Source organism: Cynocephalus volans, chromosome X (genome assembly GCF_027409185.1).
Source record: "Cynocephalus volans isolate mCynVol1 chromosome X, mCynVol1.pri, whole genome shotgun sequence".
Lineage (NCBI taxonomy): Eukaryota > Metazoa > Chordata > Mammalia > Dermoptera > Cynocephalidae > Cynocephalus > Cynocephalus volans.
This window is the reverse complement of record NC_084478.1, coordinates 66,191,383-66,205,024: the sequence shown is the minus strand read 5'-3', so window position 1 is coordinate 66,205,024 and position 13,642 is coordinate 66,191,383. Positions and strand designations below refer to the sequence as shown.

Sequence of the window (13,642 nt, the reverse complement as noted above, 5' to 3'; positions counted from 1 at the left end):
GCAAGGTTCCCAAGTACACACACAAAGTCCCTACTGGAAAAGGTAGTGTTTTGAACTAGCAATCAAAGGCCCAAAGTGGAAGAAGAAGGTTCACTGGTTCACTGCAACCTCCACCAAAAATGGCATTTCCCCTGGATTCTGCTGCCTTCCCTGCTGCAGGGCCTCTTCCTCCTAAAGTGTGCTGCCTGGGGCACTCTTGAAGAGATGGGCACTATCTGATCATCTTTATACTCTCTCCAGCCAAGACTAAATAAATCAGAGTAAACCTGACACGTGGGGAAGAGGAGTGAGCACAGCAGCCATTGCTGGGTGGACAGATGGTAAGCACTGTCCACGTGGCTGCCGGCTGCCATCAGATGTCCTAGAGAGAGCAGCATCGTGATCTGATGCAAAACCTGGCTAAAGTTCCTCATTCCAAGCCATTGGTATAGAGGCTTAGTAGGGGATGGTAGAGGCTGCGGTAGAGAGAGGGTGGGGAACAAGGAGCAGTGGCCTCAGAGTAGGACAAATCCATAGGCCAGAGCCATTCCACCCAGGTGACTCTTTTCCATTTGCATCTCTCCCCACCCACCCCCGTTGCTCTGAGGTTTTTATGTGTAGAACTCATGTAACTTCACAGCTTGCCAGGAAGATGTCCAAGTGTGCTCTTATTTCATGCTTTTGCAGCCTTCACACCCCCTTGATGAACCTCCAGTGATTGGCTACGAGGAAGCTCACCTTTCTTCCACTGAGTTGGGCTACACAAGGGTAATCTGTTGGGGATATAAATCTCCAGTCTGTGCCCTCAAATGCTCTCAGTTCCACTTTGCCTTTTAAGAAGTTCCCTAAAATGCATTCTCAGAGCCCTAGCCTACACAAGGGTTAGATTCCCTCCTGTTGCTGTGTATAAATCATACCAGACTTTCAATACATTCCAGAGCCCCCCTTTCTAAATGAATCTACCAAGGCAGTGGATCACAGTGGCCTCTGGAGACATAATACCTGAATGCAATCCCACCTCTGCCCCTTACTGGCTATGAGACACTGGGCAGAAGACTGAACTTTTCAGTGCCTCAGTTTTTTCATCTGGAACAAGGGAAAAATCGGAGTACCTACCCCCTTAGGGTTGTTGAAGATCAATGTGTTAATACATGTAAAGAGACCTGTGAAATACCAAATGTCTAGTACTTAACACTTATTCCCTTTGTGAAGTAAATAATCTAACACCTCTTTGACTAATCTGCAACTTCGAATGTAATGTTGAGCATACAGGAAACACTCAGCAAAGGAAACTTATGATATCATGGCAAAGGGTTAACATTATAATATATAAAGAGCTCCGGTGAATCAATTAGAAAGATAAATTTATTTTTACTTTTCTGGCTTTGTGTAAAGACTTATGTTAAAGTTGAGAAGCCTCCTAGAGACCATTTCATCTCACCCTTTCAGATAAGAAAACTGAGGCCTAGAGAGGGGAAATATTTTCCTAAGGTCATTGAGCAAATCAGTGGCCAAGTCAGGAATAGAACACTGGGAACCTAATTTCTTCCAGTCCAGGACTTTTCTTTGGTTAATTGATCAAGCTGGTTTGATCTAAGAATGTGGTCTTTCAGATTAGCTCGGAGCTTCTAGTCTCAGAACTAGATTTTGGAAGAGATAACAACTCTCTTATCCTAATAAATCTAACTGGTATAACTCTGTTAATGCTAGCAATCTTAATGACAACCCTTTTCGTGTATGTTTTCCATAACCCACAAAGCAACAACATATCCTTTATCCTATTTGATCCTTACAAACATCTTCACTAGCCTCACAGGAAAACTGAGGTCTGGGGAGGGAAAGTGGCTTATCCAAAGTAAACTAGCTGGTCACATGAACACTTCTATGTTTACAGTTTTGTTCTCATGACCCTGGCAAGAGTCAGAAAGGTAATTTTAGCAGCAGGAAATCTGAGATAGAAGGCTTGTGGGCTTTTGACAAGATCTGAAAGGGTAAACCTGGGGTCCAGGCTTGAAAACCCAATGAAAAACTGCCTGGGAACTAGCTATGAGACTCCTCACCACTGTTACCAATTCTGATCCCAGAAGCAGAACAAAACAAGCTTTATGGAAAGGTCTCAGCCTGCCATTCAAGGATCTTCTAGATCAAACCCCAACCTGCCATGTTTAACAATGTCTATCCTTAGACCCCCATGCTCAAACTGCTCCAGTTGACTTAGTGGGCCCCAAAACACATCACATACTTTCCTGTCTCTGGGCCTTTGCTCAGCTTGGAATGCCTCCATTCTCAGTGAAATCTGACTTACTCTTCAAGACCTGGTTCAATGTTCACCTCCTCTGTATCCTTGCAACAGGCTTTGTCTTTGGTTCTCCTATTGCCCATATGCTCCTATCTATCTGAGCAAGTATCCACCAGTGTTTTACTAGTCTGCTTCCCCACTGGACTATGAGCTCCTTGAGGACGGGGACTGGATCTCAGTGATGTGTGATCTGTTTCCAGTGTCCAGCTCAGGCCCCGGCACAGAGGAGACACTTGCTCAATGAGTGTTTGTACAGTCTACATCTCTCTATCCTAGATGAGATGAATGTATGGACAAGTAATCCCAGTTCAACAAGGTAAATGTTATAACAGAGGGTTATGCAGGGAACTGGATGGGGGAACTAACGTGGTCTGAAGTAGAAAGTGGTATCTAGAAAGGTTTCTCAACCTTGAATGGGGCAGAGCAGAATAAATAAAAGAACAAAGTCCCCTCTGACAAGGCCCAATGAATTGGTTGCAGAGAAAGGCTTCACTTAGTATCAGATACTCCCTCAAGACCAGGAGCTGAGCCACAAATTCTAAAATGGGGCTATCTGTCGGGAAGAAAAACACACAATGTGACTTCCCAAGGCCCACAGATCCTGATACCAATCCCAAAGTATGAGGTGTGTGGGGAAATCCTATTTAAAGCAGCATCAAGACAGTACTGATGGGTAATAAAATCATAAATGGAGTCTCCCTATTAGTAATTCTTGGAGTGTGTGGATGTGAATGCATTTGTGGGGGTTAGGGGGCTGAAGGGAGATTGGCCCTATGCTTACTGGCTGGGTGCATGCATATGAGGATCAGGCCTTCTGTGGCAGCAACCTAGGATCCACTTCCTTCTCAGCCACTGCCCTGGCCCACCAACCCCCCACTATTTTCTGCCCCATGCCCAGGCCCCAAAGCTCATTGCATCCTGGCCCTAGGAGTGGCTCTCCACAGACCATAGTCACTCAGGGAGAAGAGCAGCTGGAGGGTTGTGGGTGATATTGTCTGTGGAGGCTACAGAAAAATCAGGATCTCGAATCTTAGACAGGGCATAGAAGTCCTGAAATGTTTCCAAAGAGTTTTGTTTCTCGTCCTCCTAACCCTCTTGATGTTCAGACAGCTCTCAGAGAGTAGGCTAGGGACTTCGATTTCCATTTTACTGAGGTGGGTATTGATGCCCAGAGAAGCTAGAGAGCTTGTTAAAAGTGCCACAGCAAATCAACCCTACTTTATACACCAGTGGGGAGGTAAGAGATACAATATCTATCACTCAGTACATTTAAAACTAGACTAGACCAAGTCGGAGAATCTTCCAAAGGTGCTAGGGAATTGCCCTTTGGGCCAGTGTCTAACAAAGGCAGGTCAGAATAGATAAAGAAATATACAGATAGATAGATTAGATATTGTCTTTTCCCCAACTCTCCCACACCCTGTAATGCACATGTCAACTGACCACCTATGCAAAGAAAACTTCCAGAGAGCCTGAAGAATGGATTTGTATTTGTATAACTCCTGTCTACTTTTTCTTCTTTCTCACCTACCTGTTCTCCTAAAGGTTTTTTCTTCCATTGCTAATTTTCCGACACAGTTCTCTTGCATGTACAAACTCTGAAAGCAGGTACAGAGGGTGTCATCAAAGAGCGAGCGTGGTGGCATTCGTTGTTTCCCTGGGAAGGCTGAGGAAGTACCCTTATTAAGGGGGATGTATGTGTGCTCTGTTGAAATATCAGCTGTTGTAGTTGCCAAAGAAGTTCCTGAGTCACCCAGAGCCTTTTCTCATTGGTCCAACCATGTGTTCACCTTGCCCCAAAGGTCAGAACTAATATTAACAAGGCACTGCTGAATGGGGAAATTAAAACCAGCTATGGAGACAGGCAAGATCTGGATTTCATTGGGGCTGAGTTTCAGATCGGTCTTCAGTGTAAATGGGCACAATCCCTTACTGGAAAGCAATTTGGCAATGTGAAACAAGACCAATAAAAATGTTCACTTCCTTTATCCTAGTTATCCCATTCTTGGGACTCAGTCCTAAGTCAATAACCCCCAAAGCATGAAAAATTTCAAGGCACAATTTTTTTTTTTTTAAATTACAGAGCTATTTTCTGATGGCAACAACTGGTAGTTAACCTTTAAGTCCTCCCAGAGGAAAAGCAGTTCACTGGGTCTTTTCTGTAGCCATTGAGGATGATGGCTCTAAGGCTGTGGAATTTTGGGGAAAAAAATATGCTGCACTTCTGTGTGAGGAATCTAAGGATGCGAAGTTATGCTTTTCTGTGGACAATGGGCATGTCTATTATTTCTGTTTTTGTGCTCTCAAAAACAAGCCATGAATTTATTGATGCTCTTGCTAATGCCCTTTGTTCATTCATTCATTCAACAAATATTTATTGCCTCTTAATATATGCTGTGTCCAGTATTAGGGGATGGGGCTAACACGATGAATCAGACATGATATTGCTCTCAAGTTGCTGGCAGTCTAGTGGCAACAGAAATAGAAACCAATGGTAGCTATGCACTATGATAACTACTGTGACAGAATGGACCATAGGGTTCTGCGGGGGCCCGGAGGAAAAGACCTAACTGGTGAAGTGTTTCGCCAGTAAAAAGTTGTTCAGGAAAGCAGTCCTTGATCTGATTAATATAGGGTTCGAATCCTTGCTCTATCATTTCTGTGAGACTGAAGTGAATTCATTCAACCTCTTATTTAGCCTCAAAGCCCCTTACTAGGTTGTCCTGATAATGAAATAGGATAATGTATACGGAAGAGCCATGGCTGCACCAGGAGACAGTGCTGCTCTGGAGATTAAAATTCTCTGGGCCTCAATTTTACTCATCCGAGAAATGCAACTAAGAGCAAGTATGTGTCTGGCCACATCCTTAGGGATGCTGAGGCCCAAATCAAATAATGGCTACAGGCTGAGTTTGAGACAGCCTCCTCTGGCTCCCTGCCCTAATAAAGACAGAGGTCCCCCTCCTAAGTCTTATCCCAGTAGAGCGGTTCACATTGCTCCCTCCTCCAACCGTGAAGTTCCCTTTACCCCTACCCAACGGGAGCACGTAGCGTCAGCTACTCGTGGGGCGCAAGCGCCGCAGCCATCCGCGTACTGAGGTGGGCGGTTTGTCGCACTGGGGGCGGGGCTTCGGCCGTTGCGCGGTTCCTCTCAGTTTGCGCCACTTAAAAAGTAGCGAAATCCCATTTGTAAGTAACCGGAAGCACCAAGGGGACTTTTGATCAGAGAAGAACGGCAGTCAGACTCAGATATCCGGGCCAGCGTGCGGCCGGAGGAGCAGTAGCCCGACTAGAGACCTTCCTCTCGCCCTTCCTGCTCGGCACTCGTCCCACCCCCTTCAGTTTCGATCCAATCCTTCCTCTTGCCAGTGAGAACTGAGGGACTCGAAGCTCCGCCCCGTGCGTCAGGCCTTGTCGTGGCACGCGTGAGGACGCATGCGCAAATGCGCACAGGAGGCGGGGCCCCGCCGACTTCGGAGAGGCAAGCGGTTCGCTGGCGCCTAGGTTGGCGTGAGCTGATAGGCATTCCAGTTCACCAAGATGTTGCGCATAGTGAGCTGGAACATCAATGGGCTCCGGAGCCCTCTGCAAGGGGTGGTATACCAGGAACCCAGCAACTCTGCCGCCATGGCCATGGGGCGCATTTTGGACGAGCTGGATGCCGATATAATCTGTCTCCAGGAGACCAAAGTGACCAGTAAGAGTTCAGGAATCCAGGAACCCTACCATGCTTTCCCTTTCCCGCTAACTTTTGCCTCCTGCTCCATCTCATTTCACTTTCTCATTTACCTATCCTAGAGTCCTTCCCCTAAAACCCAGTCCCTTCCCCCTTAAATCCCATCTTCCGGGCCGTCTCCGTGGCTCACTCGGGAGAGTGCGACGCTGGGAGCGCAATGGCGCTCCCGCTGCGGGTTCGGATCCTATATAGGGATGGCCGGTGCGCTCACTGGCTGAGCGCGGTGCGGGCGACACCAAGCCAAGGGTTGCGATCACCTTAACGGTCACATAAAAAACAAAAACAAAACAAAAAAAACCCATCTTCCACCACATCTAGATCCCCTAATTCTTACTCCATCTCCCTCTTCAGCAGAACTTTAATTCCCTTCCCCTCGAGACCCCCATATCCGCTCAAATTCCTACTCATTCTCCCGCCCCAAGTCAGTCTCCCGAATTTACTCCCCATACACTCTCCATCTCCTGCTCCCAAGTCAGACTCTCTGATTCTCCATCCCTGTCCCCAGCTCATATCTCAGACTCTGATTTTCTATTTCGCACACCTTCATATCAGATCTTCAGTTCCCCTTATCTACTACCCCCATCTCTCCTCCCCAGCTGGAAGCCCCTCATTCCCACCTCATCTCCCACTCTCAAGCTTAGACCTAATTTCCTCTCCCCTCAATTCCTCTCTCAGACCCCTTAATTCTTTCTCCCTCCGTCCTCAGTTCAAATCCCCTAATTCTCTCTCTCACCTTTCACTCCCAGCTCAAATTTTCAATTCTCTCTCCCATATTCCAATTCCCCACCCTCAGCTTCCTCCCATCACCTAGACCCCCAGGCTTAGCTCTGATTCTTTACCCCTTCCGCCTAAATCACCACCACCTCCCACCCCGTAGACTCTCCTCCCTTCCTTGCCTTTAATTCTGATATTAGTTCTCTCCCTGACTTTTCTCACCTTTTTAGCTCCTCCTCTAATTACAGATATTTCATTTTCCCTACAACCTCTGGCTCTGATATGTGCAATGAATTAGTCTACAACTGTAATTCCAGGCCTTTGTGTGTCCTGGATTCTAGTTTTCTACCTCTGGCTTAATCTTACATTTTTTTTTCCAGGGGATGTGCTGACAGAACCCCTGGCTATTGTTGAGGGCTATAACTCCTATTTCAGCTTCAGTCGCAACCGGAGTGGCTATTCAGGTAAATGGGGCTTTCTGGGGACTTTAAATTAGTGATGGAGGCAGGTAGGGGGAAAGGAATTCCAGTATTTGATGAGAGGGTAATACGAAATTTAGGCTTTTAGTCCACAGAGTTAAAGCCACATAAAGTTATATGAAGTATAATTTTTTTCCTTTTTAATTTATTTTTTCTTAATTGACCCATGATAATTGCATATATTTATGGAGTACAGTATGATATTTGGGTCCATTTTGAAGTATGATTTTTATGTATAAAGTTATCCTATTGGGCCTCAGAAGTGTAGTAGTGTGGTGGTTAATTGTGTGAACTCTGGAGCTAGACTGCCCAGGTTTGATTCATGGCTCACTTCTTAGCTGTGTACCTTACCTCTGGCAAATTACTTTATCTCTTTCTGCCTCAGGTTCCTCAGCTAGAAAATGAGGATAGTGCCTACCTCCTAGGGCTGTTACAAGGATTAAATGAGTTACTACATGTGATAATAATAATTTCTAATACTTTTTGAGCACTTACCATGCATCCATGTAAAACACTTACAAGACTTAATTAACCGTTATTATCCTGTGGCTTCTTTAGATGAAAGAACTGAGACTCCAGGGTTTGAATAGAGTTGCCCCAGACTCTAGGGAGCCATTCATGTGTCTTGAGTTGGGAGGGCTATCAATACATAAAATAATAAAGAGCCACACTTTATGAGGATAACTAAGGTGACCTGTGTGGGGACAATTGGAATGGGACAGGCTGTTGGCTGATGGGCCTGCTCAGAGCACCCTATCTGTTCCCAGGTGTAGCCACCTTCTGTAAGGACAACACTACCCCAGTGGCTGCTGAAGAAGGCCTTAGTGGCCTGCTTGCCACTCAGAATGGAGACGTGGGTTGCTATGGAAACATGGATGAGTTCACCCAAGACGAACTCTGGGCTCTGGATAGTGAGGGCCGGGCCCTCCTTACACAGCACAAGATCTGGTAATAGCCCATAACCCCTTGCCACTTAGTGCTGCTGGTTCTACTCTGTGAGTGTGGACATTGTACAGCTTGCCTTGTAAACAGGCATTCGCTGTAGAAAATTTCCCAAACTTGCTTTTCCTGGACTCTAGTCCTAGCTGGGCTGCTTACTACGGGAACCTAGCAAATCACATTCTCCTCCAAGCCTTGAGTTCCCATCTCTACAGTGGGGGACTGGTCTGGCAGTCCAGCTCTTTTATTATCACAGGTAGCTCAAAAGCAACTTAGCCAGTGCTGGACTCATTGCCCCAAGTTGCTCTCTTTGTGGGTGTCCTATCTTTGTGAATGGCAACATCACCACCTAGTTTACCTGCGCGTAATTCTAGCTCTTCTCCCTGCTTCTCCTGTAGTCAGTCACTAGGTCCTGTGCATGCCAGGTTACTTGGGTTTCTCTAACCCTTTCTCTTCCATCCCACAAACAACCATTAAGTGGAAGCCACATGGTGTGGGGAGGGGAGGAGAGGCTTGAAACTGACCCCTTTTGGAGCATTTCTCTTCTCTCCAGCACATGGGAAGGGAAGGAGAGGATCTTGACCATAATCAACGTGTACTGTCCACATGCGGACTCTGGGAAGCCTGAGCGGCTGGCCTTTAAGATGCGCTTCTATCGCTTGCTGCAGATCCGAGCAGAAGCCCTCCTGGCGGCTGGCAGGTACTACAAGCCTGGGCACAAGGCTTCCTTAAGCTTGTCCTGGGTGCCCTGCCCTGTTTCAAGTGGCATTGGAAGGGATATGGAGTCTTTGTCTTTGAGTTCCTTCACAACCTATTTGCAGACACTGGTATGCCCAACAGGAATAGGTCCTTCTCTCCTAAGAGCTGAGAGGACAAGGTAAGGTGACACAAATGTGGGTTCTGAGCAACTATCCTGGCTCCTCCTCTTACTCATTGTGAGCCCCAATGTTAGTCCTGCCTCCGTTTTCTCTTTGTCCAATGAGTGTATGAATCTCTACCTCACTGAATAGTTTTAAGGATGAAATGAGATGAAAATGGTAAAGTGCCTGGGAGTAAAAGAAAGTCTTGTTTCAAGGAGGGACAAGAAAGTGAGGGTGGGTTAGAGTAATCAAGGGACGGTTCCCAGAGGAAGTGGTACCTGAGCTCAGCTTTGAAGGACGAGAAAGATGTCATTAGGTAGAGATCAGTGAGGCGGTCATGTCAAACAGGGGACAATGTCACTTTTGGAGATGAGAATTGTATTACTCAGGTGTGAAAGGCAGCAAGGTCATAGTAAGATTGGAGAGGTAGGCTGCTATGAGTAGCTGTTGGCTAGAAAGCCTCAATGTGGAAGGTGGCCTCTCCGACCTCTTGCCCAAAAAGTATATGGGCCAGGACTACTGATTCCCTTTCTTAAATGTCCAGTTGACAATCCCACATTGTATTTTTCAGCCATGTGATCATTTTGGGTGACCTGAATACAGCCCACCGCCCCATTGACCACTGGGATGCAGTCAACTTGGTAAGGCTCCCTCTATGCCCCTGGCCCCACTCCTGACTGAGGTTCTGTTTACCCAGCCAACCACTGCTGGCTTTTTGGCCCAGGGGCAGCTTCTTTTATGGAAAAGCAGGGCTTAGTTTGAAATACTATTCCTATAGTACTGAGGATTGGTCACTCATTCAATAGACATTACTGACCCTGCCCTTGGCCTGGCCCTGAGCCAGGTGCTGGGGACTCAGTTACCAGTTAGATCCAGCTCTTGGCCTCTTGGAGTTCTTAGTATGGTGGTGGGCTATGGACATATAACCAGCCTATTATAGAGTGTTGTTTTCAGGGCTGAGGCAGAGATGGCAGCCCATGGGGCTAGGGGAGCCCAGAGACAAGATCCCTAGGTGAGCCTGTTCACATCAGGGCAGGCAGCTGAAAATGGCTGAACCTTAAGAATATGAGTAGAACAAAACTTTGGGGTGGGGAGAGCAAAGCATTCTAGCATGGGCAAGGTTTCAAGGTGAGAATTTGCCTGGTGAGCATGGGGAACTGCAATTCCCATTTTTGTTAGAGTGTGACATGGGAAAGGAGGTGAGTAGCAGAAGGTAGGGCTGGAGAGTCCTTTGGGGGCAAGATTTTGAGGGCCTTAAATCCCACATTGCCTTGGTCATCTCCTTGATGCAGTGTTTCCTGCTCATGAACCTTCAGTACTTCTCTGTTGCCCCTGTGATGCAGAGAAAACAGAACGTGGCATTCAAGGTTCTATCTGGTCTGTGCCCCATCTCCATTTCCATCCTCAGTATCTCTGTATACTCCATCCACTCCAGACAGGTGTGTCCTCTCTGCCCATTGCAAAAGCTGTTCTCATTCTTGCTTTTCTAACTGTGCCCAGAATTGGTGGATATCCCCTCCCTTCTGTCTTTTTTCTTATATGAATCTCTCCCCTCTAAGTCCCTCTAGGCCAGTGGTTCTCAACCCCTGGCTGCATATTGGAACAAAAATATTGATACCTTAGCACCACTCCAGACCAGTGAAATCAGAATTTTGGGGTGTGGGGCCAGGGTAATAGTATGTTTTAAAAGCCCTTGGGGTGACTTTATTGTGCAGCTAGGCTTGAGAACCACTGCCCTAGAGTCTACAAGTCAGTTCTCATCTTGGCTTGCCTCACGTTGGAGGGGATTAGTAAGTTATGCTGGCACTGTCCATGTCAGCACTGGCCTTGGCTCACAGAAGGGGCTGTGGGAAGACTCCTTGATTAGTTTGCAGAAGAGCCACATAAACATAGATGTGACTCCCAGCTGGCAAAATGAGCAGAAATGAGATAATGAGAGAATGGTGGTGGTGATATGGTGTAGTGGGGAGGGAGGTAAACGCTACAAAGTGTGAGGCTTTACTCCCTCCCTGCCTCATTCTTCATCAGACAATCACTCAGTCTGTTCTTTCAGCTTCCTGTGGTAGCATCATATACCTTTATGTCTTCTCTCCTTAGTACAGAGTTATTCTAGATCTCTCAAGTCCTTCATTCTTCCTTCTAGGAAAAGAGAACTAATAGTACCACCTCAGATGACAAACACAGTCTTTCCAAAGTAGCAGGGCATGTCCACTTCCCACCAGACTGGCTCTTCTAGTCTTCTCATTTGTCTAAATGGCACCATCATCTCCTTGGTTGCTCCAGCTAGAAGTCTGGGCTTGTACTAGTATTGTCCTTTTTCTTTACCACTCTTCCCACATTCAGTTGGTCAGTGAGTAGTGTTGATTCTAGCTCCAAATTATCTCTTATTTTCATTTCTCTTTCTTCTCTGGCACCACCCTAGTCCAAGCAACCATCATCTCTTGCTTGCCTGGACTATAGCGGTTGTGTTCTGCTGGAATTCTGGTCCCCAGTCTGGTCTCCCCTAAAGTCTTTTGCGTGTGCTGCCTCTCCCTCCCTCTACAGGCCCATCACCAGCTGTTTCCACAATTTGGAAAATCCTTTATGTAGATTACTCCTGCTCAACTTTCACATTTCGGCTCCAGATTTCTTCCCGAAAGGAAGCCTCGTTGGTCCCCAGGACTAGATCAGGTTCCTACTTTGTCCCTATCACCATGCCTGGCACATAATAGGTGTTCTATGAACATTTATTGCATAGAATGAGTGGATGGATGGGTGGAATGGATGGATTGGGGATCAAAGCCAAAGGAAGTATTCAGACAGCTCCTCAGCTCAGGAGGGAGGGATGGTCAGTGAGGACTTTGACACATATGAGACAAAAGGTTTAAAGGAAAAGTCAACAGTCGTCCTAACTCCTAACCCCAGCCTTACTCCCTAAAGGCAACCACTTTTAACTTCCTGTTTTCCATTCTTTTGAAAAGCAATTCCCAGAATTGCTTTGATTAAGCAAACAGCGTACTTTCAGTTTTGGTATTTATGGACCTCTGCTAGGTAAATGCAACCTAGTGCAGAGGGAAAAACAAGCATGGGCTTTTAAATCAGTAAGGGTGGAAATCAAATCCCAGCTCTGCTAGTTCTGGCCTGTGTGACCTTGAACAGTAGTCCTCTTTGGGACAACCAAACTTTCTTGTTTGTAAAATGAAGCAGTTAGTCTTAAGTCCCTTTTAGTTCTAGGCACCTTGCTTCATCCCCCTCTCCTTCCCCTAGGAGTGCTTTGAAGACGACCCAGGCCGCAAGTGGATGGACTGCTTGATCAGTAACCTGGGGTACCAGGCTGGGTCCCACGTAGGGCCCTTCATCGATAGCTATCGCTGCTTCCAACCAAAGCAGGAGGGGGCCTTCACCTGCTGGTCGGTGGTCACTGGTGCCCGCCATCTCAACTATGGCTCCCGGCTTGACTATGTGCTGGGTGACAGGACCCTGGTCATAGACACCTTCCAGGCCTCCTTCCTGCTGCCTGAGGTGATGGGCTCTGACCACTGCCCTGTGGGTGCAGTCTTGAGTGTGTCCTCTGTGCCTGCAAAACAGTGCCCTCCTCTTTGCACCCGCTTCCTTCCCGAGTTTGCAGGCACCCAGCTCAAGATCCTTCGCTTCCTAGTTCCTCTCAAACAAGATCCTGCCTTGGAGCAGTCAGCACTGCAGCTCAGCAGTCAAACCCGGGTACAGACACGCAAAAACAAAGCCTGTGTGCGCTCAGCCAGACCTCGGCCAAGTCAAGCTGGCTCCAGCAGAGGCCAGAAAAACCTGAAGAGCTACTTCCAGCCCTTTTCCAGCCGTCTCCAAGCCTCTCCTGACTCAGAGCTGCCCAGCGTGCCACTGACCCCAAAAGGTGCACTTGTGACCCCAAAGACTTTAGAAGTAGAGGTGATGGCCAAAGTGGTGGAGGGGCAGGCCAAAGCTTTGGAGACCAAGGATGAAAAGGAGGTATGGACCTCGTTCTGGAAGTCTGTGTTGGGGGGGCCCTTGCCCACGCCTCTCTGTGGGGGACACAAGGAGCCGTGTGTGATGCGTACTGTGAAGAAGCCAGGACCCAACCTGGGCCGCCGCTTCTACATGTGTGCCAGGCCCCAGGGTCCTCCCACCGACCCCTCCTCCCGCTGTAACTTCTTCCTCTGGAGCAGGCCCAGCTGAACCAACTGAGGCCTAGGGATGTCTGGTATGGTGACTCCTACATGTGATCTGAGGCCAGCTCCCCTCCTGAGCTGCCAGTGCTGCTTCCTCCTCCTCTTCCTCTTTCCCCTCCTCCCCTTTCTCCTCCTCTAAGGCCTCTCTCGCTCTTCTTTCTGCCTAGTTCCTCTTTGCTGGTGAGCTTCTTGTGCCTTAATCTTGTGACCCAGTTCCCCCTACTTCCCACCTTCCTGTCAGCAGGAACCAGCTGCTCCAGGAAGTTGTGATTGTAAACTCCTTCTGTCCTTGCTGGGAAATATATTTGTGCATAAATAAAGTCTGCATCTTTGTTTCAGTGTACCACACTAAGTGGACGATTTGGATGTGTTCCATAAAGTTGAGCCAGAGAAGCTATCTCAGTACAGATGGTCCCCAACTTATGATGGTTCAACTTATGATTTTTTGACTTTACAATGGATTTATCAGGACT

The 13,642-nt window shown here is 47.4% G+C and overlaps 2 protein-coding genes across 4 annotated transcripts in view; one reads left to right on the top strand and one right to left on the bottom strand.

The window, feature by feature from the left end:
* Positions 1–3,916, bottom strand: part of PFKFB1 (6-phosphofructo-2-kinase/fructose-2,6-biphosphatase 1) — a 66,631-nt gene extending 62,715 nt beyond the window's left edge. For all 3 annotated transcript variants that reach the window (XM_063083133.1, XM_063083134.1, XM_063083135.1), the window contains exon 1: positions 3,810–3,916. In XM_063083133.1, the coding sequence (XP_062939203.1) occupies positions 3,810–3,867 (58 nt within the window). In that variant the 5' untranslated portion in view covers positions 3,868–3,916. The remainder of the gene's footprint in view (positions 1–3,809) is intronic.
* A 1,852-nt stretch (positions 3,917–5,768) lies between these two features.
* Positions 5,769–13,473, top strand: APEX2 (apurinic/apyrimidinic endodeoxyribonuclease 2). The gene is made up of 6 exons (XM_063083980.1): positions 5,769–5,975; positions 7,109–7,192; positions 7,975–8,155; positions 8,700–8,846; positions 9,578–9,647; positions 12,253–13,473. The coding sequence occupies exons 1-6, from the start codon at positions 5,819–5,821 to the stop codon at positions 13,174–13,176; spliced, it is 1,563 nt and encodes a 520-aa protein (XP_062940050.1). The 5' UTR covers positions 5,769–5,818; the 3' UTR covers positions 13,177–13,473.
* Positions 13,474–13,642: the final 169 nt, after the last annotated feature.

What these genes read in the sequence shown, in the direction of transcription:
- APEX2 (XM_063083980.1), top strand. Translation starts at nt 5,819, where the DNA reads ATGTTGCGCATAGTGAGCTGGAACATCAATGGGCTCCGGAGCCCTCTG. An exon ending in CCAGGAGACCAAAGTGACCA is followed by an intron (nt 5,976 to 7,108) that starts GTAAGAGTTCAG and finishes TTTTTTTTCCAG; the next exon opens with GGGATGTGCTGACAGAACCC. An exon ending in ACTGGGATGCAGTCAACTTG is followed by an intron (nt 9,648 to 12,252) that starts GTAAGGCTCCCT and finishes TCCTTCCCCTAG; the next exon opens with GAGTGCTTTGAAGACGACCC.